Consider the following 24,733-nt stretch of genomic DNA (forward strand, 5'->3'; position numbering starts at 1 on the left):
GTCTGCTGCTGACCCAATCGCAGTTTGTTAACACCACTGCAGATCTTTTGCAGTTCCCCCCAGGATCTGGACCATATCGGAGAGATTCCCATGATGCTGCGCCCACTGGAACTTCAGGTCGCACTGCAGAGCCTGCATATGCCACTGGACATCGGTAACAAGCAGCGTGCAAGAGTCCATGAGGCCCAGCAGCCTCAGAGTCAGTCTCACCAAAACCCAGGATAGAAGCTGAAACATCGTATCATAGTCTGAATATCTTGGATTCTCCATGTGGGAGGATAAGCCTGCCACTGCACTGTGTCCAGAACATCTCCGAAGAAAGGGAGCGCCTGAAAGGGAGTCAGGTGTGACTTGGGCATGCTGATAGTGAAACCCAGTGAGTGCAAGAGGTCCACCGTAGTCTGGAGGTGGGAGATGACTGCCCGAGGCGAGCCTGCCTTCATCAGCCAGTCATCAAGATAGGGAAAGAAGGGTACCCCTGATCATCACAGATGAGCTGCAACCACTGCTGTCACCTTGGTGAACACCTGAGAGGTGTTGGTAAGGCCAAAAGGGAGCACAGCGAACTTAAGGTGCTTGTGTCCTACCTTGAACCGCAGGTAACGCCTGTGCGCAGGCAAGATGAGGATCTGAAAATATGCAGACAGGACTTGAGCGAGCATTTAGAATTTCTCCTTTTTGAGGAAGAAGTTGAGCAGGTTCAGGTCTACAATAGGCCTTTCTGGGCACTATAAAGTAGCAGGAATAACAACCACAACCTACTTCTGATGTCAGAACCCTCTCTATGGCTCCGTTGGCCAAGAGAGCCGTCTCTTTCTGGCGGAATAAGGAGAGATTATCCTCCATCAGCCTGTCACAAGTGGGTGGCTTAGGGGGAGAGGTAGTCATGAAAGAAAGGGAGTAGCAGTCTGCTGTTGTTGACCACCAGTGGTGCAGGTGATGGCGGATCCTGCCTTCCACTGGTTGCTCATGATTGTTGAAAGGTGAACTATAGGGTTTTGGAGGTTGCGGGTGTCGTGGGGTGGAGTGTCCCAACCTCTCGCTACCCATGCCTCCTCCGGGACCATAAACAACACCTGTGCAACCAAATCTCAAAGTGCATGGGAATAACTGCCTAAAAGGCATGCAGTGTTCATGGACTGCAGAGCCAGGCTGGTGAAAGAAAACATTTTTGTGCGTAAGGTGTCCAGCCTCTTGGATTCCCTATACGGTGGGGTAGTAGGGAATGTGCGAGGATTTACATGGGAAGTGGAAGCATGGATGTAGGAGGCTGGACTGGCTTGTAGTGAGTACCAAGGGGTACTTGCACCTTGCACCAGGCCCAGTTATCCCTTATTAGTGTATAGGGTGTCTAGCAGCTTAGGCTGATAGATAATGGTAGCTTAGCAGAGCAGCTCAGGCTGAACTAGGAGACGTGTGAAGCTACTACAGTACCACTTAGTGTCATATGCACAATATCATAAGAAAACACAATACACAGTTATACTAAAAATAAAGGTACTTTATTTTTATGACAATATGCCAAAGTATCTTAGAGTGTACCCTCAGTGAGAGGATAGGAAATATACACAAGATATATATACACAATAGCAAAAATATGCAGTATAGTCTTAGAAAACAGTGCAAACAATGTATAGTTACAATAGGATGCAATGGGGAAATATAGGGATAGGGGCAACACAAACCATATACTCCAGAAGTGGAATGCGAACCACGAATGGACCCCAAACCTATGTGACCTTGTAGAGGGTCGCTGGGACTATTAGAAAATAGTGAGAGTTAGCAAAATAACCCACCCCAAGACCCTGAAAAGTGAGTGCAAAGTGCACCAAAGTTCCCCTAAGGACAAAATAGTCGTGTTAGAGGGAGAATGCAAGGAAAACACAAATCAGCAATGCAACAACGATGGATTCCTGTCTGAAGGTACCTGTGGAACAAGGGGACCAAGTCCAAAAGTCACAAGCAGCTCGGAGATGGGCAGATGCCCAAGAAATGCCAGCGGTTGGTGCAAAGAAGCTCTTACTAGGCTGAAGAACTGTGAATACTGCAGGAACGACAAGGGCTAGAGACTTCCCCTTTGGAGGATGGATCCCCCACGCCTTGGAGAGTCGTGCAGAAGTGTTTTCCCGCCGGATGGACGCCAACAAGCCTTGCTACACGCAAATCGTGCGTTTGGCGTTTTTGGACGCTGCTGGGGCCCAGGAGGGACCAGGAGGTCGCAAAATGGACCTGCAGAGAGAGGGGATGTCGAGCAAGACAAAGAGCCCTCACTGAAGCAGGTAGCACCCGGAGAAGTGCCAGAAACAGGCACTACGAGGATGCGTGAAACGGTGCTCGCCGAAGTTGCACAAAGGAGTCCCACGTCGCCGGAGACCAACTTAGAAAGTCGTGCAATGCAGGTTAGAGTGCCGTGGACCCAGGCTTGGCTGTGCACACAGGATTTCCGCCGGAAGTGCACAGGGGCCGGAGAAGCTTGCAAATTCGCGGTTCCCAGCAATGCAGCCCAGCGAGGTGAGGCAAGGACTTACCTCCACCAAACTTGGGCTGAAGAGTCACTGGACTGTGGGGGTCGCTTGGACGGTGTCGCTGGATTCGAGGGACCTCGCTCGTCGTGCTGAGAGGAGACCCAAGGGACCGGAGATGCAGCTTTTTGGTGCCTGCGGTTGCAGGGGGAAGATTCCGTCGACCCACGGGAGATTTCTTCGGAGCTTCTGGTGCAGAGAGGAGGCAGACTACCCCCACAGCATGCACAAGCAGGAAAACAGTCGAGAAGGCGGCAGGATCAGCGTTACAGAGTTGCAGTAGTCGTCTTTGCTACTATGTTGCAGGTTTGCAGGCTTCCAGCGCGGTCAGCGGTCGATTCCTTATCAGAAGGTGAAGAGGGAGATGCAGAGGAACTCGGCTGAGCTCATGCATTCGTTATCTAAAGTTTCCCCAGAGACAGAGACCCTAAATAGCCAGAAAAGAGGGTTTGGCTACCTAGGAGAGAGGAAAGGCTACTAACACCTGAAGGAGCCTATCACAAGGAGTCTCTGACGTCACCTGGTGGCACTGGCCACTCAGAGCAGTCCAGTGTGCCAGCAGCACCTCTGTTTCCAAGATGGCAGAGGTCTGGAGCACACTGGAGGAGCTCTGGACACCTCCCAGGGGAGGTGCAGGTCAGGGGAGTGGTCACTCCCCTTTCCTTTGTCCAGTTTCGCGCCAGAGCAGGGGCTAAGGGGTCCCTGAACCGGTGTAGACTGGCTTATGCAGAATTGGGCACATCTGTGCCCAACAAAGCATTCCCAGAGGCTGGGGGAGGCTACTCCTCCCCTGCCTTCACACCATTTTCCAAAGGGAGAGGGTGTCACACCCTCTCTCAGAGGAAGTTCTTTGTTCTGCCATCCTGGGCCAGGCCTGGCTGGACCCCAGGAGGGCAGATGCCTGTCTGAGGGGTTGGCAGCAGCAGCAGCTGCAGAGAAACCCCAGGAAGGGCAGTCTGGCAGTACCAGGGTCTGTGCTACAGACCACTGGGATCATGGAATTGTACCAACAATGCCAGGATGGCATAGAGGGGGCAATTCCATGATCATAGACATGTTACATGGCCATATTCGGAGTTACCATGGTGAAGCTACATATAGGTAGTGACCTATATGTAGTGCACGCGTGTAATGGTGTCCCCGCACTCACAAAGTTCAGTGAATTGGCTCTGAACAATGTGGGGGCACCTTGGCTAGTGCCAGGGTGCCCTCACACTAAGTAACTTTGCACCTAACCTTTACCAGGTAAAGGTTAGACATATAGGTGACTTATAAGTTACTTAAGTGCAGTGTAAAATGGCTGTGAAATAACGTGGAAGTTATTTCACTCAGGCTGCAGTGGCAGGCCTGTGTAAGAATTGTCAGAGCTCCCTATGGGTGGCAAAAGAAATGCTGCAGCCCATAGGGATCTCCTGGAACCCCAATACCCTGGGTACCTCAGTACCATATACTAGGGGATTATAAGGGTGTTCCAGTAAGCCAATGTAAATTGGTAAAAATGGTCACTAGCCTGTCAGTGACAATTTGGAAAGCAATGAGAGAGCATAACCACTGAGGTTCTGATTAGCAGAGCCTCAGTGAGACAGTTAGTCACTACACAGGTAACACATACAGGCACACTTATGAGCACTGGGGCCCTGGGTTACCAGGGTCCCAGTGACACATACAACTAAAACAACATATATACAGTGAAAAATGGGGGTAACATGCCAGGCAAGATGGTACTTTCCTACACAACCCCCCCCCAAACGAAGGACAATAAGACTAGCCATTACCTGATGAGTCTTCATTGTCTAAGTGGAAATATCTGGAGAGTCCATCTGCATTGGAGTGGCTACTCCCAGGTCTATGTTCCACTGTATAGTCCATTCCCTGTAGGGATATGGACCACCTCAACAATTTAGGATTTTCACCTTTCATTTGTTTTAGCCAAAGTAGAGGTTTGTGGTCTGTTTGAACAATGAAGTGAGTGCCAAACAGGTATGGCCTCAACTTCTTCAGAGCCCAGACCACAGCAAAGGCCTCCCTCTCAATGGCAGACCAACGCTTTTCTCTAGGGGTCAACCTTCTACTAATAAAAGCAACAGGTTGATCCTGGCCCTCAGAATTAAGTTGTGATAGGACTGCCCCTACTCCTAATTCAGATGCATCAGTCTGGACATAGAATTTTTTAGAGTAACAAGGGCTTTTCAGGACAGGTGCAGAGCACATGGCCTGCTTCAGCTCCTCAAAAGCTTTCTGACAGTTTGCTGTCCATAATACCTTTTTAGGCATTTTCTTGGATGTGAGGTCATTAAGAGGGGCTGCAATGGAGCCATAGTTCTTAATGAACCTCCTGTAATACCCAGTGAGGCCTAGGAAGGCTCTCACCTGAGTCTGAGTGGTAGGGGGAATCCAATCAATAATAGTTTGGATTTTCCCCTGAAGTGGTGCAATCTGTTCCCCACCAACAAGGTGTCCCAGATAAACCACCTTACCCTGCCCTATCTGGCACTTTGAAGCCTTGATAGTGAGGCCTGCCTTTTGCAGGGCCTCCAAAACTTTCCAAAGGTGGACCAGGTGATCATCCCAGCTGGAGCTAAAGACAGCTATATCATCCAAATATGCTGCACTGAAAGCTTCCAGCCCTTGCAGGACTGTGTTCACCAACCTCTGAAAAGTGGCAGGTGCATTTTTCAAACCAAAAGGCATTACAGTAAACTGGTAATGTCCTCCAATGGTAGAAAATGCAGTCTTAGGTTTAGCATCTTCTGACATTTTGATCTGCCAATACCCTGCAGTCAAATCAAAAGTGCTTAGATACTTGGCAGATGCCAGTGTATCTATTAGCTCATCTGCCCTGGGTATAGGGTGAGCATCTGTTTTGGTTACCAAGTTGAGACCTCTATAGTCTACACAAAACCTCATTTCCTTCTTTCCATCTTTAGAATTGGGTTTTGGTACCAGTACCACAGGAGAAGCCCATGGACTGTCAGAGTGCTCAACCACTCCTAGTTCCAACATCTTCTGAACTTCTTGCTTTATGCAGTCCCTGACATGGTCAGGCTGCCTATAGATCTTACTTTTGACAGGTAAACTGTCTCCAGTATCTATAGTGTGCTCACACCAAGAAGTGGTGCCTGGCACAATGGAGAAGAGTTCTGAAAATTGTCCTAGGAGATTTATGCAATTATCTTTCTGCTCAGCAGTAAGACAATCAGCCAAAACTACCCCTTCCACAAGAGCATCTTGTTCTGTGGAAGAGAAGAGATCAGGTAGAGGATCACTGTCTTCTTCCTGTCCCTCATCTGTTGCCATGAGCAGGGTGAGATCAGCCCTGTCATAGTAGGGTTTCAGGCGGTTGACATGGAGCACCCTAAGGGGACTCCTGGCAGTGCCTAAGTCAACCAAGTAGGTGACTTCACCCTTCTTTTCAACAATTGTGTGTGGACCACTCCATTTATCTTGGAGTGCTCTTGGGGCCACAGGCTCCAAGACCCACACTTTCTGCCCTGGTTGGTACTGAACCAAAACAGCCTTCTGATCATGCCATTGCTTCTGGAGCTCTTGGCTGGCCTGAAGGTTTTTACTGGCCTTTTTCATGTACTCAGCCATCCTTGATCTGAGGCCAAGTACATAATCCACAATATCCTGCTTAGGAGCTTTTAAAGGTTGTTCCCAACCCTCCTTTACAAGTGTGAGTGGACCCCTAACAGGGTGTCCAAAAAGAAGTTCAAAGGGGCTGAAGCCCACTCCTTTCTGGGGTACCTCCCTGTAGGCAAAAAGGAGGCATGGTAGAAGGATATCCCATCTCCTGCGGAGTTTTTCAGGGAGTCCCATAATCATGCCTTTGAGAGTTTTATTAAATCTCTCCACCAGTCCATTTGTTTGTGGATGATAGGGTGTTGTGAACTTGTAAGTTACACCACACTCCTTCCACATGGCCTTTAAGTATGCAGACATGAAATTGCTTCCTCTGTCTGATACTACTTCCTTTGGGAAGCCCACCCTGGAAAATATTCCCAGGAGGGCCTTTGCCACTGCAGGAGCTGTAGTGGTCCTTAAAGGAATAGCTTCAGGATATCTTGTGGCATGGTCCACTACCACCAAGATAAACCTATTGCCTGAAGCAGTAGGAGGGTCAAGGGGGCCAACTATGTCAACCCCTACCCTTTCAAAGGGAACCCCAACCACAGGCAGTGGGATAAGGGGTGCCTTTGGAGTGCCACCTGTCTTGCCACTGGCTTGACAGGTTTCACAGGACTTACAAAATTCTTTTGTGTCCTCTGACATCCTAGGCCAATGAAACAGTGGTACCAATCTGTCCCAAGTTTTCATTTGACCCAGGTGCCCAGCTAAGGGAATGTCATGTGCCAGTGTTAGGAGGAACTTCCTGTACTCCTGAGGAATCACTAATCTCCTGGCAGCTCCAGGTTTAGGATCCCTTTGCTCAGTGTACAAGAGGTTGTCCTCCCAGTAAACTCTGTGTGAGTCACTGACATCCCCATTAGCCTGTTTGACAGCTTGCTGTCTGAGACCCTCTAATGTGGGACAGGTTTGCTGTGCCACACTCAGCTCCTCTCTGGCAGGCCCCCCTTCACCCAAAAGCTCAGCAGTGTCTGCTTCCAGCTCCTCTGGTGTAGGTTCTGCACAGGGAGGGAATTCTTCTTCCTCAGAAGTTGAATCCACTGTAGAGGGAGGGATAGTAGGAAGTGGTTTGCTTCTACTAGCCCTAGCTTTAGGGAGCACTTGGTCCATTGTTCCAGGATCCAAGCTTCCCTGTCCTTTTTGCTTTTTGGCCTGAGCCCTTGTCAAAGCAAAAATATGCCCTGGGATGCCCAGCATTGCTGCATGGGCCTCCAACTCCACATCTGACCAAGCTGATGTCTCCAAATCGTTCCCTAATAGACAGTCTACAGGTAAATCTGAAGCTACCACAACTTTCTTTGGACCAGATACCCCCCCCCAGTTGAGATTTACAACAGCCATGGGGTGGCTTTGTGTTATGTTGTGAGCATCGGTTACTTGGTACTGGTGTCCAAGTATGTGTTGTTCAGGGTGCACCAGTTTCTCAATCACCATTGTGACACTGGCACCTGTGTCCCTGTAGACCTGGACCTCAACACCATTTATTAGGGTTAGTTGCTTGTACTTCTCCAAGTTATGGGGGCAAGCAACCAAAGTGGCTAAGTCAATAGCCCCTTCAGAGACTAAAGTAGCCTCTGTGGTCTCCCTAATCAGACCAACCCCAACTAAATTACCAAAAGTGATCCCAGCTACTCCCTTGGATTGGCTATTAGTAGGTTTGCTCCCACCACCACTGCTATTAGTAGGGACACTAGGTGTAGCAGTAGGGGTTGTAGTGGTAGGAGCTGTGGTGCCTTTCTTTGGACAACTGGGATCTGTTGTCCAATGGCCTTTTATCTTACATAAATAGCACCATGGTTTCTTTTCCTTGTTCTGATTAAAGGAGGATTTGGGCCCACCACCCCCACCAGAGTGTTTTTGTGGGCCTGATGAAGACTCATTTTTAGATTTGTCCCCACCCTTGTCAGAAGACTTACCATCCTTCTTTTTGTTGCCATCTTTGTCACCCCCTGTATGAATTTTTCTGTTCACTCTTGTTCTGACCCATTTGTCTGCCTTCTTTCCCAATTCTTGGGGAGAGGTCAGATCAGAGTCCACCAAGTACTGGTGCAACAAATCAGACACACAATTATTAAGAATATGCTCTCTCAGGATCAAGTTATACAGGCTGTCATAATCAGTAACTTTACTGCCATGTAACCACCCCTCCAAGGCCTTCACTGCCTGGTCAATGAAATCAACCCAGTCTTGTGAAGACTCCTTTTTGGTATCTCTGAACTTTATCCTGTACTGTTCAGTGGTTAAGCCATAACCATCCAGGAGTGCATTCTTAAGAACTTGGAAATTGTTAGCATCATTTTCTTTTACAGTAAGGAGCCTATCCCTACCTTTTCCAGTAAATGATAGCCATAGGATAGCAGCCCACTGCTTTTGAGGGACATCCTGTACAGCACAGGCCCTCTCAAGTGCAGCAAACCACTTGTTAATGTCATCCCCCTCCTTGTAAGGGGGAACTATCTTATGCAGATTCCTGGAATCATGCTCTTTTGCAGGATGACTATGGGGAATACTGCTGCTGCCACCATGGGTATCTAAACCCATTTTCTGTCTTTCCCTCTCTATTTCTAAAGACTGTCTATCCAAATCCAGCTGTTGCTTCTTGAGCTTCAGTCTGGTTTGCTCCACTCTCAATCTATTGAGCTCCCTTTCTAACAATCTGTCATCAGGGTGGGTGGGAGGGACATTTCTAGATACAGAGGTATGATGGGAATGAACAGAAGGAGACCTGTCCCTTACAGAGGGCACCCTAACAGCTTGGCTACCAGTATAATGTGAGAGCACATCATCAGTATGATGTGATTCAACCTCTGTACCAACTATGCTAGACTGTCTAGTAATGGGCAGGCTGAGAAGTTTCTTTCCTGAACCTTTTCCTGGGGGAGTCCCTGGATCAGATTGAGAACCATTAGCTACTTTTTCTACAGATTGGGCACTTATGGCCTTATCCTGTACTCTAAGCATATTAATTAACAGTTCTAAGGAAGGATTCTTCCCTACACTCAAACCTCTCTCTATGCAGAGACTCCTTGCTCCTTTCCAGCTAAGGTGATCATATGCAAGTTTGGACAGTTCAACTTTTTGGCCTGTGCCAGACATTTTTAGAGAGAGTTAAAGTGATAGACAAAGAGAAAAAAGTTTTCAGAACTTTTTGGAAAGACAGAAAAAAACTTTTTAAACTTTTAAGAACTTTTTGAAAGTTTAGTAGTACTTTTCAGCACTTAGAAAACAGTGAGAAGAGGAAATGCAAAACTTTTTGTCTATGTGTATATACACTGACCTTGTTTTGTATATTTTTCTCTTATGAAAAGTACAATGACAAGAGTGGTAAGTAGTCTCAAGCACTTATCCCACCACTGCACAACCAATGTAGGAGGCTGGACTGGCTTGTAGTGAGTACCAAGGGGTACTTGCACCTTGCACCAGGCCCAGTTATCCCTTATTAGTGTATAGGGTGTCTAGCAGCTTAGGCTGATAGATAATGGTAGCTTAGCAGAGCAGCTCAGGCTGAACTAGGAGACGTGTGAAGCTACTACAGTACCACTTAGTGTCATATGCACAATATCATAAGAAAACACAATACACAGTTATACTAAAAATAAAGGTACTTTATTTTTATGACAATATGCCAAAGTATCTTAGAGTGTACCCTCAGTGAGAGGATAGGAAATATACACAAGATATATATACACAATAGCAAAAATATGCAGTATAGTCTTAGAAAACAGTGCAAACAATGTATAGTTACAATAGGATGCAATGGGGAAACATAGGGATAGGGGCAACACAAACCATATACTCCAGAAGTGGAATGCGAACCACGAATGGACCCCAAACCTATGTGACCTTGTAGAGGGTCGCTGGGACTATTAGAAAATAGTGAGAGTTAGCAAAATAACCCACCCCAAGACCCTGAAAAGTGAGTGCAAAGTGCACCAAAGTTCCCCTAAGGACAAAATAGTCGTGTTAGAGGGAGAATGCAAGGAAAACACAAATCAGCAATGCAACAACGATGGATTCCTGTCTGAAGGTACCTGTGGAACAAGGGGACCAAGTCCAAAAGTCACAAGCAGCTCGGAGATGGGCAGATGCCCAAGAAATGCCAGCGGTTGGTGCAAAGAAGCTCTTACTAGGCTGAAGAACTGTGAATACTGCAGGAACGACAAGGGCTAGAGACTTCCCCTTTGGAGGATGGATCCCCCACGCCTTGGAGAGTCGTGCAGAAGTGTTTTCCCGCCGGATGGACGCCAACAAGCCTTGCTACACGCAAATCGTGCGTTTGGCGTTTTTGGACGCTGCTGGGGCCCAGGAGGGACCAGGAGGTCGCAAAATGGACCTGCAGAGAGAGGGGATGTCGAGCAAGACAAAGAGCCCTCACTGAAGCAGGTAGCACCCGGAGAAGTGCCAGAAACAGGCACTACGAGGATGCGTGAAACGGTGCTCGCCGAAGTTGCACAAAGGAGTCCCACGTCGCCGGAGACCAACTTAGAAAGTCGTGCAATGCAGGTTAGAGTGCCGTGGACCCAGGCTTGGCTGTGCACACAGGATTTCCGCCGGAAGTGCACAGGGGCCGGAGAAGCTTGCAAAGTCGCGGTTCCCAGCAATGCAGCCCAGCGAGGTGAGGCAAGGACTTACCTCCACCAAACTTGGGCTGAAGAGTCACTGGACTGTGGGGGTCGCTTGGACGGTGTCGCTGGATTCGAGGGACCTCGCTCGTCGTGCTGAGAGGAGACCCAAGGGACCGGAGATGCAGCTTTTTGGTGCCTGCGGTTGCAGGGGGAAGATTCCGTCGACCCACGGGAGATTTCTTCGGAGCTTCTGGTGCAGAGAGGAGGCAGACTACCCCCACAGCATGCACAAGCAGGAAAACAGTCGAGAAGGCGGCAGGATCAGCGTTACAGAGTTGCAGTAGTCGTCTTTGCTACTATGTTGCAGGTTTGCAGGCTTCCAGCGCGGTCAGCGGTCGATTCCTTATCAGAAGGTGAAGAGGGAGATGCAGAGGAACTCGGCTGAGCTCATGCATTCGTTATCTAAAGTTTCCCCAGAGACAGAGACCCTAAATAGCCAGAAAAGAGGGTTTGGCTACCTAGGAGAGAGGAAAGGCTACTAACACCTGAAGGAGCCTATCACAAGGAGTCTCTGACGTCACCTGGTGGCACTGGCCACTCAGAGCAGTCCAGTGTGCCAGCAGCACCTCTGTTTCCAAGATGGCAGAGGTCTGGAGCACACTGGAGGAGCTCTGGACACCTCCCAGGGGAGGTGCAGGTCAGGGGAGTGGTCACTCCCCTTTCCTTTGTCCAGTTTCGCGCCAGAGCAGGGGCTAAGGGGTCCCTGAACCGGTGTAGACTGGCTTATGCAGAATTGGGCACATCTGTGCCCAACAAAGCATTCCCAGAGGCTGGGGGAGGCTACTCCTCCCCTGCCTTCACACCATTTTCCAAAGGGAGAGGGTGTCACACCCTCTCTCAGAGGAAGTTCTTTGTTCTGCCATCCTGGGCCAGGCCTGGCTGGACCCCAGGAGGGCAGATGCCTGTCTGAGGGGTTGGCAGCAGCAGCAGCTGCAGAGAAACCCCAGGAAGGGCAGTCTGGCAGTACCAGGGTCTGTGCTACAGACCACTGGGATCATGGAATTGTACCAACAATGCCAGGATGGCATAGAGGGGGCAATTCCATGATCATAGACATGTTACATGGCCATATTCGGAGTTACCATGGTGAAGCTACATATAGGTAGTGACCTATATGTAGTGCACGCGTGTAATGGTGTCCCCGCACTCACAAAGTTCAGTGAATTGGCTCTGAACAATGTGGGGGCACCTTGGCTAGTGCCAGGGTGCCCTCACACTAAGTAACTTTGCACCTAACCTTTACCAGGTAAAGGTTAGACATATAGGTGACTTATAAGTTACTTAAGTGCAGTGTAAAATGGCTGTGAAATAACGTGGACGTTATTTCACTCAGGCTGCAGTGGCAGGCCTGTGTAAGAATTGTCAGAGCTCCCTACGGGTGGCAAAAGAAATGCTGCAGCCCATAGGGATCTCCTGGAACCCCAATACCCTGGGTACCTCAGTACCATATACTAGGGGATTATAAGGGTGCTCCAGTAAGCCAATGTAAATTGGTAAAAATGGTCACTAGCCTGTCAGTGACAATTTGGAAAGCAATGAGAGAGCATAACCACTGAGGTTCTGATTAGCAGAGCCTCAGTGAGACAGTTAGTCACTACACAGGTAACACATACAGGCACACTTATGAGCACTGGGGCCCTGGGTTACCAGGGTCCCAGTGACACATACAACTAAAACAACATATATACAGTGAAAAATGGGGGTAACATGCCAGGCAAGATGGTACTTTCCTACAATGGACTACCAAGCACTCCATGGTAGGGTGTTGACCTTGTGCAGGACTTGGATCAGTCCCCAGCAGGATGTCTGTAAGAGATTCATTAAATGGGAGAAGCGGTTCTGAGGGGGTAACTCCCAGCTGAAGCAACTCTGTCAGGACTTTAGTGTTGGCAGCCTCTGATGGCAGGCTAAGGTTCAGGACCTCGGTCACCCTACTCACCACCATAGCAAAAGATGCTCCCTCCTCCATAGCCACGGTAAGAGGAGAGACCATGCCAGTATCAGGAGAGTTTTCCAGCCTATTGGTGTCTGCCAATTCCTCACACCAGTCAATGTTGGGATCTAAGGGCTGGTATTCTTCAGGGTCCAGTGGCCCCTCCCAATCCTACCCAAGTCCTAAAATGGGGCTCAGGCTCCAGCTTGGAGGGTAAGGCTTCAGTCGGCACAGGAGTTAGATGAGGGTCCTCTGGCTTAGTGTTAGAGTCAGGGATGAGAATGGGGATGGTGCCGGCAGAGCCGGGACAATGGCATCAGGGAAGGACAAGCTGGTATGACCTGCACCTGTCCGGATCCATCTGTGCATCCAAGGGGCCTGACCCATGCCGGGGACGGACCTTCCGGGGGGAACCAGTAGGGGTGGGCCCTCCTGAACCCATGGGGCCCAAAGGCACCCCAGTGAGGGAAGACCACTCAAATATGAGGTGCATGGCGTCAGAAAATTCATAGAGTTGGGTGAGGGTCGCTCCGCTCTCGGAAATTCAAGGAGGAATGGAACCGGCCCAGGCACAGGCTCAATCATGGAGCCAGTTGAAAAAACAACAAGGTGATGAATGGAATGCTTGAATTAATCTTAGCCTCTGACAATCGCTCGGGCACCTCCCAATCCATCATTTTTTTCCCACCATCTCAGTTTGAACCCAGCCATATTTATATCAGTCTTGACTCTGCTCCTCATGGAAACAGTCCAGCCCAAACTGCCAGGCCAGGTCCTCCCTGCTGAACCAGACACAAGTTTCACCCTAGTAAGAGCTCTTCAGCCAAAATAGCTTGGTTCCAGTGGCACAGTGAGCCCCGTCCCACGCCTGGGGACACCCAGCATTCTTAAGGCAGAAGATGCAAAAACAACAAGGTGATGTATGGAGTGCTCTCAGCCACTGGGAATCGCTCAGGGCCACATCCCAGTCCATGTTTTTTTTTGCCCAACATGCCATCTCAGTTTGGACCTAGTCATATGCAAATCAGTCTTGACCCTGTTCTTTATGGGAACAGTTCAGCCCGAACTGCCAGGCTAGGTCCTCTCTGAACAACAACAGAAGCATCCAGGAACCAGTTTCACCCTCATTAGGGCTCTTCAGCCAGGTATAGCTTGGTTCCAGTGGCACAGTGAGCCTGGGACCTACATCTTCGCATATGCGGTGCACTTAGGGTGGCAAATGCTAAAACAACAAGGTGATGGATGGAATGCTTGAATTAATCTCAGCCACAGGCAATCGCTCGGGCCGCATCCAAATCCATCTTTTCTTGCCTACCATGCTATCTCAGTTTGGACCCAGCCATATGCAAATCAGTCACCAGGGAGCAAGGACTTGATTGTTGATGTTCCCTTGTCTTGTTATATGACTTCAACAGATGGGGTGAAATCAAAGACCTCTTTGACTTCTTGCTTTTCATCTTTTTGTTGGACTTACCGGAAGACGACTTCAAGTACAGCGAAGATCTGTGGCTCCACGACCAATCCCTGCACCATCCTCTCAATCGGGATCCAGACTGTCGGGGCGTCGCACATCGAGCGGCAAGGAACTTGAGGGATCACTCCCTCTAGGCCTTGGGGTGCAGTGCGCGACAACTGATGCAGGTCTTGGCATTGTGGTCACACTCAAAAGACACAAGAGGCAGACGAGGTGCGGGTCCGTCACCAACATCTACCGGTGACAAGCACCACAAGGCTTCAAACCAGACTTCCTAGTCAATATCCCTGCCACACCAGGAGACAAGTCTCAAAAAACTTCAACAGAATATTGAAAAAGCACAATTAAAAGGTCACTGCCAGGGTAGCTCTCTCTGGATCTGCGCCAACTGTCGCAGAAAGAAAAGAACTGACATCAGCGCACTGCAGTGGAGCCTATACAGGCACTGCGCACGTCACTTCCGGTGTGGAGGACGCCAACAACGCTGCTCAGAGCCGAACAACGCTACCTACTGGAGTGCAGGGACACTGGTCATGAAAAATGTCTGGATCCAGTCTGACACCTGCGGAAAATTCTAAGGTAAGGAATCTGCTGCTTGAGGTTTCCAGCAGACTTATGGCACATTCTGTCGCCCAGGACTACTAGACGGGCATTTCAATGTAGCTTTCGATATTGTGGTCATATATTGAGAATTTAGATATTACAGGTATACATGGAGAATCAACTGGGTATCATCTGCATAATTACTAATAAGGAAATAAGAGGCAGGATACGTTGGTTAAATAAGAGTGTGAAATCACAGAACCCTGCTTACATGGCAGCTGTCTCTGACCTTTGGAGCGAGACAGAGAAAGTAACTTCGGAAATGACCTCAACCAATCCAGAGCTCTCCCGTCTAAACCACAAACTCAGAGTCTAGCTTTCCATTAGGATGGAATGGTCAGCAGTGTTAGCATGTGATTCCAATATACACGGCTGAACCGAAAGAGTGCAGTGGCACACCTCTGACACACAATTGAGGTGAGCAGCAGCACATGTCTGAACACACACCTCTAAACAGGGTAGAAATTACTTCCACACAGGGGCATTAACCTGCATGTCTCATAACAACTATGTTCAATTTATCATCTTATTAAGTTGTACGTTTGAATTGAAAACCTGCAATTGCTGCATGGCCTTTCACCTCATCCAGTGAGGTTGGTCTCCCTGCAGACCTGGCAACCTGGAATGGTGCCCTTAAGCCTCCCATGGCTTAAGAAGAAGGTAGTGCAACTGTACTAGCCAGCCTCCCTAGGGTGGTGCCCTGGATTTTGACCTGCATCACCACGAAGGTGGTGATGGACCTGGGCAGCCAGCCCCTCTACTGGCCAATTATCACAGGGTGGTTCCCTTGTTTCCCACCTGGGTCACCAGGAGGGTGGTGATGTATAGGAGCAGTCACACCTTTACTGGACCATTGACCCATGATGTATCCTGGATTTTCACCTGGGTCATATGGAGTGTGATCATGAGTTGGGGTAACTGGACCCTTTTTGCCTGGTCACCCTAGAGTGGTGCCCTCAGTCCTTACCTGGGTCACAAGAGAGGTGGTGGTGCATTTGGGCAGCCAGCCTCTCTTCTGTTGACTCACCCCAGAGAGATCCCTCAATCCTTACCTGTGTCATCAGGAAGAAGCTGATGTGCTCAGACATGCAGCCGCTCTTCTGGCTGGCTGCCCCAGAGTGGTGCCCTCGATCCTTACCCGGGTCACTAGAGAGATGGTGATGCATTTGGGCAGCCAGCCCCTCTTCTGGTGGGTCGCTCCAGAATAGTGTCTTCAATTCTCACCTGTGTCACCAGGAAGGAGATTATGCACTCAGATATCCCACCCCTCTTTTGGTTGGCCATCCCAGAGTGGTGCCCTCGATCCTCACCTGGGTCACCAGGAAGGTGGTGATGCGTTCGGGCAGCCGGCCCCTCTCACTGGACAGGATCATCTCAAGCATGTCCCCGTGCAGCTTCTCCATCACTACGAAGACCCGCTCCATCGTCTCGAACATGCACTCCAAGTTTACTACGCCGCGGTGGTGCAGGTTCTGTAGAGAAGAACAAGAAGATCAGAGGAGAGCTGCATTACAACCTGAGGAGGAAGGGGCACTGACTTCAGGAACTCTAGTCAGAGCCGCAGGGCCCACTGGTGCCCTGTACTGAGTGCTGATAAAGTTCAACATCAACACACAACAAGCAGTTAATATGATTGATACAAATAGTAATAGAAGAAACAATGATAGCAGTACTAGTAGTAGCAGTAGTAATCATTACGCAAGTAATAGCGGTAGCAGGAGTAACAGAAATAATAGTGCTAGTAGTGGTACTCGTCGCAGTAGCAGTAGTATTCTTAGTTTCAGTAGCAGCATAATTTGTACCAATTCCATTAGTAATTAGAAATCACAGCAGCAGAAGCAGTAATAGTAGTAGTGGAAGCTGTAGTAATTGAAGTAGCGTTGTTGTAGTATTGGTTCTAGCAGTAGTAGTTACTATAGTAGTGCTGCTGTTAGCAGCAGGTGAGTGATTGGAGCCTCTGCAGCATGGATAGTAGTAGATGCATTAGCAGTACATTCTTCGTAGAGTACTAATGCTCACAGCAGCGGTGCTAATAGCAACAGTAGTAGTCTGCTAATACTAGCAGTTACAGTACTTTTAATAGTCCTGGTAACATGTAAAGTAGTAGGAGTAGCACTACAAGAACTAGTAGTTGCATTAGTAAAATCAGAAGTAGTACCCAACAGATTTGTAATATTATTTGCACAAATAGCAGTGTAATAGGTATTAGTGGTAATAAGCCCAGCAGTCGAAGCAGAGGCTGCAGTAGTATTGTTAGCTGCATTAGTAGCAGTCCAACTAGCAGCTGTAATAGTACTAGCAACAGAAGTAATGGTAGTAGCTAGTGTTGTGGTGGTATTGGGGTGGTAGTAGCAGTGCGTTGGCAAGCCGTTGCAGTAGTTGCATTGCAGCTTTAGTAGTAAGGCTAGTTGCAGTAATGGCAGTGACTGCAGTTGTGGCGGTAGGAGTAGTTTTCAGAGCATGAGTAATATGTCATAATGCCCCTACATTCTTTTCTCCCACAGCCCGGCACTGTTTGCAGATGTTCTGCAGCTCCACGCCTTGAAATCGAGGCTTGACTGGTCCTTGGACCATTGGAGCCAGTTGGCAAACACCCTATGGGGCTCCCCGTGCTCCCCACTCACACGTGTTCTGAAGATCCATGTATCTCATTCATCATTATGAGAGACTCAGAGTCCCTGGAAGGTCCCAAGCTCCCCCAATCACAGCTACACCAAGAACCACCAGTGATGAGCTGAAAGGCTTGAGTAATACTTGCTAACCACTGGATATCTGTAGGAGGCTGGACTGGCTTGTAGTGAGTACCAAGGGGTACTTGCACCTTGCACCAGGCCCAGTTATCCCTTATTAGTGTATAGGGTGTCTAGCAGCTTAGGCTGATAGATAATGGTAGCTTAGCAGAGCAGCTTAGGCTGAACTAGGAGACGTGTGAAGCTACTACAGTACCACTTAGTGTCATATACACAATATCATAAGAGAACACAATACACAGTTATACTAAAAATAAAGGTACTTTATTTTTATGACAATATGCCAAAGTATCTTAGAGTGTACCCTCTGTGAGAGGATAGGAAATATACACAAGATATATATACACAATAGCAAAAATATGCAGTATAGTCTTAGAAAACAGTGCAAACAATGTATAGTTACAATAGGATGCAATGGGGAAACATAGGGATAGGGGCAACACAAACCATATACTCCAAAAGTGGAATGCGAACCACGAATGGACCCCAAACCTATGTGACCTTGTAGAGGGTCGCTTGGACTATTAGAAAATAGTGAGAGTTAGAAAAATAACCCTCCCCAAGACCCTGAAAAGTGAGTGCAAAGTGCACTAAAGTTCCCCTAAGGACAAAGAAGTCGTGTTAGAGGAATAATGCAGGAAAGACACAAACCAGCAATGCAACAACTGTGGATTTCCAATCTAGGATACCTGTGGAACAAGGGGACCAAGTCCAAAAGTCACAAGCAAGTCGGAGATGGGCAGATGCCCAGGAAATGCCAGCTGCGGGTGCAAAGAAGCTTCTACTGGACAGAAGAAGCTGAGGTTTCTGCAGGAACGAAAAGGGCTAGAGACTTCCCCTTTGGTGGACGGATCCCTCTCGCCTTGGAGAGTCGTGCAGAAGTGTTTTCCCGCCGGAAGGACGCCAACAAGCCTTGCTAGTCGCAAATCGTGCGTTTGGCGTTTTTGGACGCTGCTGGGGCCCAGGAGGGACCAGGAGGTCGCAAATTGGACTTGAAGAGAGAGGGGACGTCGAGCAAGACAAAGAGCCCTCACTGAAGCAGGTAGCACCCGGAGAAGTGCCAGAAACAGGCACTACGAGGGTGCGTGAAACGGTGCTCGCCGAAGTTGCACAAAGGAGTCCCACGTCGCCGGAGACCAACTTAGAAAGTCGTGCAATGCAGGTTAGAGTGCCGTGGACCCAGGCTTGGCTGTGCACAAAGGATTTCCGCCGGAAGTGCACAGGGGCCGGAGTAGCTGCAAAGTCGCGGTTCCCAGCAATGCAGCCCAGCGAGGTGAGGCAAGGACTTACCTCCACCAAACTTGGACTGAAGAGTCACTGGACTGTGGGGGTCACTTGGACAGAGTCGCTGGATTCGAGGGACCTCGCTCGTCGTGCTGAGAGGAGACTCAAGGGACCGGTAATGCAGCTTTTTGGTGCCTGCGGTTGCAGGGGGAAGATTCCGTCGACCCACGGGAGATTTCTTAGGAGCTTCTGGTGCAGAGAGGAGGCAGGCTACCCCCACAGCATGCACAAGCAGGAAAACAGTTGAGAAGGCGGCAGGATCAGCGTTACAGAGTTGCAGTAGTCGTCTTTGCTACTATGTTGCAGGTTTGCAGGCTTCCAGCGCGGTCAGCAGTCGATTCCTTATCAGAAGGTGAAGAGAGAGATGCAGAGGAACTCGGATGAGCTCTTGCATTCGTTATCTGAAGTTTCCCCAGAGACAGAGACCCTAAATAGCCAGAAAAGAGGGTTTGGCTACCTAGGAGAGAGGATAGGCTACTAACACCTGAAGGAGCCTATCAGCAGGAGTCTCTGACGTCACCTGGTGGCACTGGCCACTCAGAGCAGTCCAGTGTGCCAGCAGCACCTCTGTTTCCAAGATGGCAGAGGTCTGGAGCACACTGGAGGAGCTCTGGACACCTCCCAGGGGAGGTGCAGGTCAGGGGAGTGGTCACTCCCCTTTCCTTTGTCCAGTTTCGCGCCAGAGCAGGGGCTAAGGGGTCCCTGAACCGGTGTAGACTGGCTTATGCAGAATTGGGCACCTCTGTGCCCAACAAAGCATTTCCAGAGGCTGGGGGAGGCTACTCCTCCCCTGCCTTCACACCATTTTCCAAAGGGAGAGGGTGTCACACCCTCTCTCAGAGGAAGTTCTTTGTTCTGCCATCCTGGGCCAGGCCTGGCTGGACCCCAGGAGGGCAGATGCCTGTCTGAGGGGTTGGCAGCAGCAGCAGCTGCAGTGAAACCCCAGGAAGGGCAGTTTGGCAGTACCAGGGTCTGTGCTACAGACCACTGGGATCATGGGATTGTGCCAACTATGCCAGGATGGCATAGAGGGGGCAATTCCATGATCATAGACATGTTACATGGCCATTTTCGGAGTTACCATTGTGAAGCTACATATAGGTAGTGACCTATATGTAGTGCACGCGTGTAATGGTGTCCCCGCACTCACAAAGTTCAGTGAATTGGCTCTGAACAATGTGGGGGCACCTTGGCTAGTGCCAGGGTGCCCACACACTAAGTAACTTTGCACCTAACCTTTACCAGGTAAAGGTTAGACATATAGGTGACTTATAAGTTACTTAAGTGCAGTGTAAAATGGCTGTGAAATAACGTGGATGTTATTTCACTCAGGCTGCAGTGGCAGGCCTGTGTAAGAATTGTCAGAGCTCCCTATGGGTGGCAAAAGAAATGCTGCAGCCCATAGGGATCTCCTGGAACCCCAATACCCTGGGTACCTCAGTACCATATACTAGGGAATTATAAGGGTGTTCCAGTAAGCCAATGTAAATTGGTAAAAATGGTCACTAGCCTGTTAGTGACAATTTGGAAAGAAATGAGAGAGCATAACCACTGAGGTTCTGATTAGCAGAGCCTCAGTGAGACAGTTAGTCACTACACAGGTAACACATTCAGGCACACTTATGAGCACTGGGGCCCTGGGTTACCAGGGTCCCAGTGACACATACAACTAAAACAACATATATACAGTGAAAAATGGGGGTAACATGCCAGGCAAGATGGTACTTTCCTACAATATCCCAGCATTGCTTTCTGTCCTGTTAGCTCATCTCTACATTACAGAAGGAAAAACACAGTATAAAAGTCATTCTTAGTTCTGCCGCAAGAAGAACTGCTTACCCATGTCCCACCTGCAACACACCAGCAGACTAAAATGTGTTTTAGGCTTACAGGACATCATTGGTGAGGTGCAGCGTAAGTCTTCAGCACACCAATCCCAGTCACCCATGTAGGGACACACAACACCCACTTACACTCAGCTTGATGACCAAGTGATGGGTAGAAACCGTAGTCTAAGTGAGTCCTGGCAACAGTTTGCTGCATATTGGAGCCATTAGACCACGCGTGTTAAATTGTAGGCTCTACTTAATGTCACGGGAAAGCCATGATGTTACGTCAATGACACTGTGTAAGCATGTAACCATCAGCAATATGCCAGCCCCTGTACAGCTGATGGAAAGGATTAGGGCGTGGCACCTCTTATTTAAGTCGGTCTGTTTAAATCTAAAGGCACAATCGACGGGCTCTTGCTGTCCTTGCATGTTAGTGATTCAAATACAAGGCCCACCAGTGATACAAACACTAGAGGTGTATCTACTGAAAGACTAAGGGTCTGATTTAATCTCAATGGGATTACCGCGTCCCGCCGTGGGGGTTCTAAATACTCCGTCAAGCCGATGAAGTAAATCCGCCACAGTTGCTTTGGCGGGAAGGCACATTGTAATTGGCTTGATGGGAACATTGGCTGCAGTCCCGCTGTCCGCTCCTATATCCAATTGTGGAATCGACGCGGGTGGAGATTTCTGACAGTCGTCGGGGCTCAGGAGATCCTTTGCCTATGGGACCGCCAACATCTAAATACAGCGGGCAGAACACCTAGTAGGCGGACGGGGAATCCGTAAAAAAAGTGATAGTGGGACCATTACCGCCAAGACCTGAATCAAGCCCTAACTGTTTTGTCTTACATTATCTTCCTTCATTTGTGCATCTGTGTATAAAGGTTTTTTTATATAGTTATAGGATTTTGAAGATTTTTAATCATATTGTAGGATTAAAACTATATATATTTTTCTAAACTTTGGTGGTATTCAATTCTGTGGTACCTGTGAGTGTGTGTTGAAGTACACGCTTGAGGAAATATTGAATGACTGTGGGGAGTTGATTATGTTTTAATATTCACCAAGGAAGCACTTAGCAGCTTGCTTCATTACTTTCAAATACACTTTGTCAGGCTGTTCTATTGCTTGTGACCCGAATAGCGATGCTATTCGAAATGTTGAATAAATCTCTTATTACCCCGCAAGAGTCTATTTTTTAATTTATCAAGCACAGGATCCTATCTCACATGTATTAAGCTCCGCCCTTCATTACAGAGGCCACCCCTCTTGATGTTTGTTTGACATGGTTTTTGGGCTACTCCCCATTTAGATCCGCCCCCCCTAACCCCCCCCAAAAAATACACACACGTTTTTTCATTTCATTTAAAGCAGGGGGTAGAAATTCTTCAGCTACCACTTCATATCACAGCTTTAGTGGTCAGAGTGGGTGGTTTACTGATCCCTGACCAGGGTGAGCATTCTTAATGATAGCTGGTAAATTTAGTGATGGCTGGCCACAGAGAAATTCTTCCATAAAGCCTGAATAAATGGCTTTCAGGATGTCTGACAAAGGTAGGTGGCTTTGCTGAGTATTGGAAAACGCAGGTGTTGGTGTGATGGCTGGCTACAGAGGATTGCTTCACTGATGGCTGACCACAGGGTGTCGCTTGCTGTAGAAGGTAGTTTCGCTGATGTCTGACCACGTGGCTGTATTCTTACAGCTGACCATAACAGAAAGTGTTCATGATGGTACACCATGCAGGTTATGGCTGTGAAGATGTCTGACCACACCGAGGGCCCTAGTGGTGTCTGGAGTGAGTTATTAACCATGTCTCAAGCAGCAGACACATACCTGCAAGATGGCCACCTCGTTCCGCAGTTGGCTCTCCTGCTTGGTCGGGAACCGAAGTTTGTCGATGATTTTAATGGCGACATCTCTTCCTGTCTTACGATGTTTCCCTAAAGACAAAAGATATGATTAAGCAAGTTTCACTGACCCCGGCGTAAGCCCAGGAACAAAACTCGACCTGATAAACAGGGTTGTTCAGGCCTCCGCGACGGCGCTAAAACGGGTGCGAATGGCATTCGCATCCAGTTTCAAGCAAGCTTGGGTGTTGTTTGCTCTCTGACTCATCACTAGCTTTTCACTTGTGGTAAACATGAGCTCAAAAGTGAATTAATTATGAAATATATTGCTTTATGCTACTGTAGAATTCTGAATGACTCTTCATAAAATGCATTTTATTGTACTTTTGATAACCTTGTGATGTGAACTTTATCTAAACCAGTCTATATTAGTTGAGTATGCCACTGATGTAAACCCTTTGCACTTATAACAATACACAAATAATTCTGGCATGTATCTATTTCTGCCAACGTGACCCTGCTATACATTATACTACAGTGCATGCAGTAAGGGAGCTTGAAGGGCCCCAGATAGTTTGATTTCAGAAAGGGAGGTCAGTATTCCTCATTAGAATTCAAGAGTCATCATTCACCACTCTCCCCATGGCCATGTGAGTGAGAAGCAGGCACCCTGTGGCATCGGAGGAGATGCAGGTGGTCTCCATGCACAGACTGCGCGGCATGAGAGGGGTTGTGTGGGGACATAGGGCAGGGTGGAAAATCCTGAACAGGTACAGAAATACAGCTTTTATTGTGGTACAAGGACTCTAACTCTTAACAATTCTGGCCCGCAAAGCGAACAAAACAAGAAAGGACCATGTTGATGTAATTTAGAAGCTTTTCCATGTGGGCATTCACTATTCTTTTGAGGCAAGGCCTTTTTTAGGCCATTTTGTTGCAGTAACATGCCCTCGTCTGGCCATTTTTGGTGGCGCCCTAAGGCAGATGCCTGTAGTGGCCTTAATATAGCATTGGCTGGTCCTTCATAGGCTCCTAGTTGCTTCAGCAGCGGTTAGAAGTTCAGGGGAACTTCTCTGCTCTGGGTAGTGCGGGCCTGATTCAGACGCAGAACCGGACAGCAGTTTGTCCACTCTGCGCGCCCAGGACTAGGGGTCTATGTTTATGATGAAGCTTCTACCTTAGGAGCCCCGGTGGAGTGCCTGGTTTGTGGAGAGAAAACTACTCCCCTTCCACAGCACAGGGCATCCTCTCTGGGCTTTCTGGAGGAAGTTAATTCAGTAATATGGAGGCCTCATAGGCAACAAAGTGGCCACCAGCTCAGATATGCTGAATATGCCTGATCTCAGGAATTATCAGTACAAATTTTCTACATGTTCATGAAGTATTTTCTGATACATACCCAGCAGCAGGTCCTACCTCAGGAGATGCAATGCCAGAGTGTGGGAAGGATACAACTGAGGCAGGAGGTTGGGGCACCATGGATCCTATGGTTATGCTATAAGCTTGTCGTCTGGCAACCCATGCTCTTTATGCAAAAGCAATGAGGAGTGTCAAGCTTAAACATGCTCTTGGCGGAGGTGGTCTCATTCGTCTCAAGTGTAATGGCCATTTTATATGTAGCCTGCTATAAAATCAAAAGGTGAAACCTCTTTCATGTATAAAAGATCTAGTGCTCTTTGAGGAAAGTGTACAATGAGAGGAAATAGACTGAGGCTCAATATATCTAGCAACTCTTACAGGAGGGAAACAAAAAATTGGCTTTTTTGCAATCATTTAGAAGTCCTGATAGCTTCCCAACAACTTTGTGTAATAACAATAATCATAACATGTTTTTTAAAAGGTTGCACTAAGTACCGCAGTCATCCCCTTCCGTAGTCTGCCGCCCCCCCCCCCTTTTGCTACTCACATCTTTGAAACCTCTTTCTCACTTCCAATTCCCACCATAAACTCTCTTCTGTCTGGCTTAGATCCAGACTGCTTCAGATCTACAGTGGTTTTGCCCTTCCTGATAACTCCACAGCAGTCCCTTCATCCGCATTCAACCACCACCCAGTGCCACAACTCCTCTATTTCACAACTTCTGAAAAACTCCCAACAAATAACTTGTATTCCACAGACTCACTATCTCTTAAAATCACCTGCTATGTTATAGACTTTAGCATGGCACAACAAAGCACCCCGAAGAGGGTAACTCAGCGCTGGAGGGCAAATAGAGGTAGAAGAGGAGGGTAA

General features: G+C 48.4%; 1 protein-coding gene across 2 annotated transcripts in view; it reads right to left on the reverse strand.

Annotated features, from left to right (window-relative positions):
* The window catches only part of PRKD1 (protein kinase D1), a 720,579-nt gene that overhangs the window by 46,611 nt on the left and 649,235 nt on the right, over positions 1 to 24,733 (reverse strand). For both annotated transcript variants that reach the window (XM_069209053.1, XM_069209052.1), the window contains exons 13-14: positions 22,488 to 22,594; positions 16,095 to 16,256 (exon numbers count right to left, since the gene is read on the reverse strand). In XM_069209053.1, the coding sequence (XP_069065154.1) occupies positions 16,095 to 16,256; positions 22,488 to 22,594 (269 nt within the window). The remainder of the gene's footprint in view (positions 1 to 16,094; positions 16,257 to 22,487; positions 22,595 to 24,733) is intronic.

This window comes from Pleurodeles waltl, chromosome 9 (genome assembly GCF_031143425.1).
Source record: "Pleurodeles waltl isolate 20211129_DDA chromosome 9, aPleWal1.hap1.20221129, whole genome shotgun sequence".
Lineage (NCBI taxonomy): Eukaryota > Metazoa > Chordata > Amphibia > Caudata > Salamandridae > Pleurodeles > Pleurodeles waltl.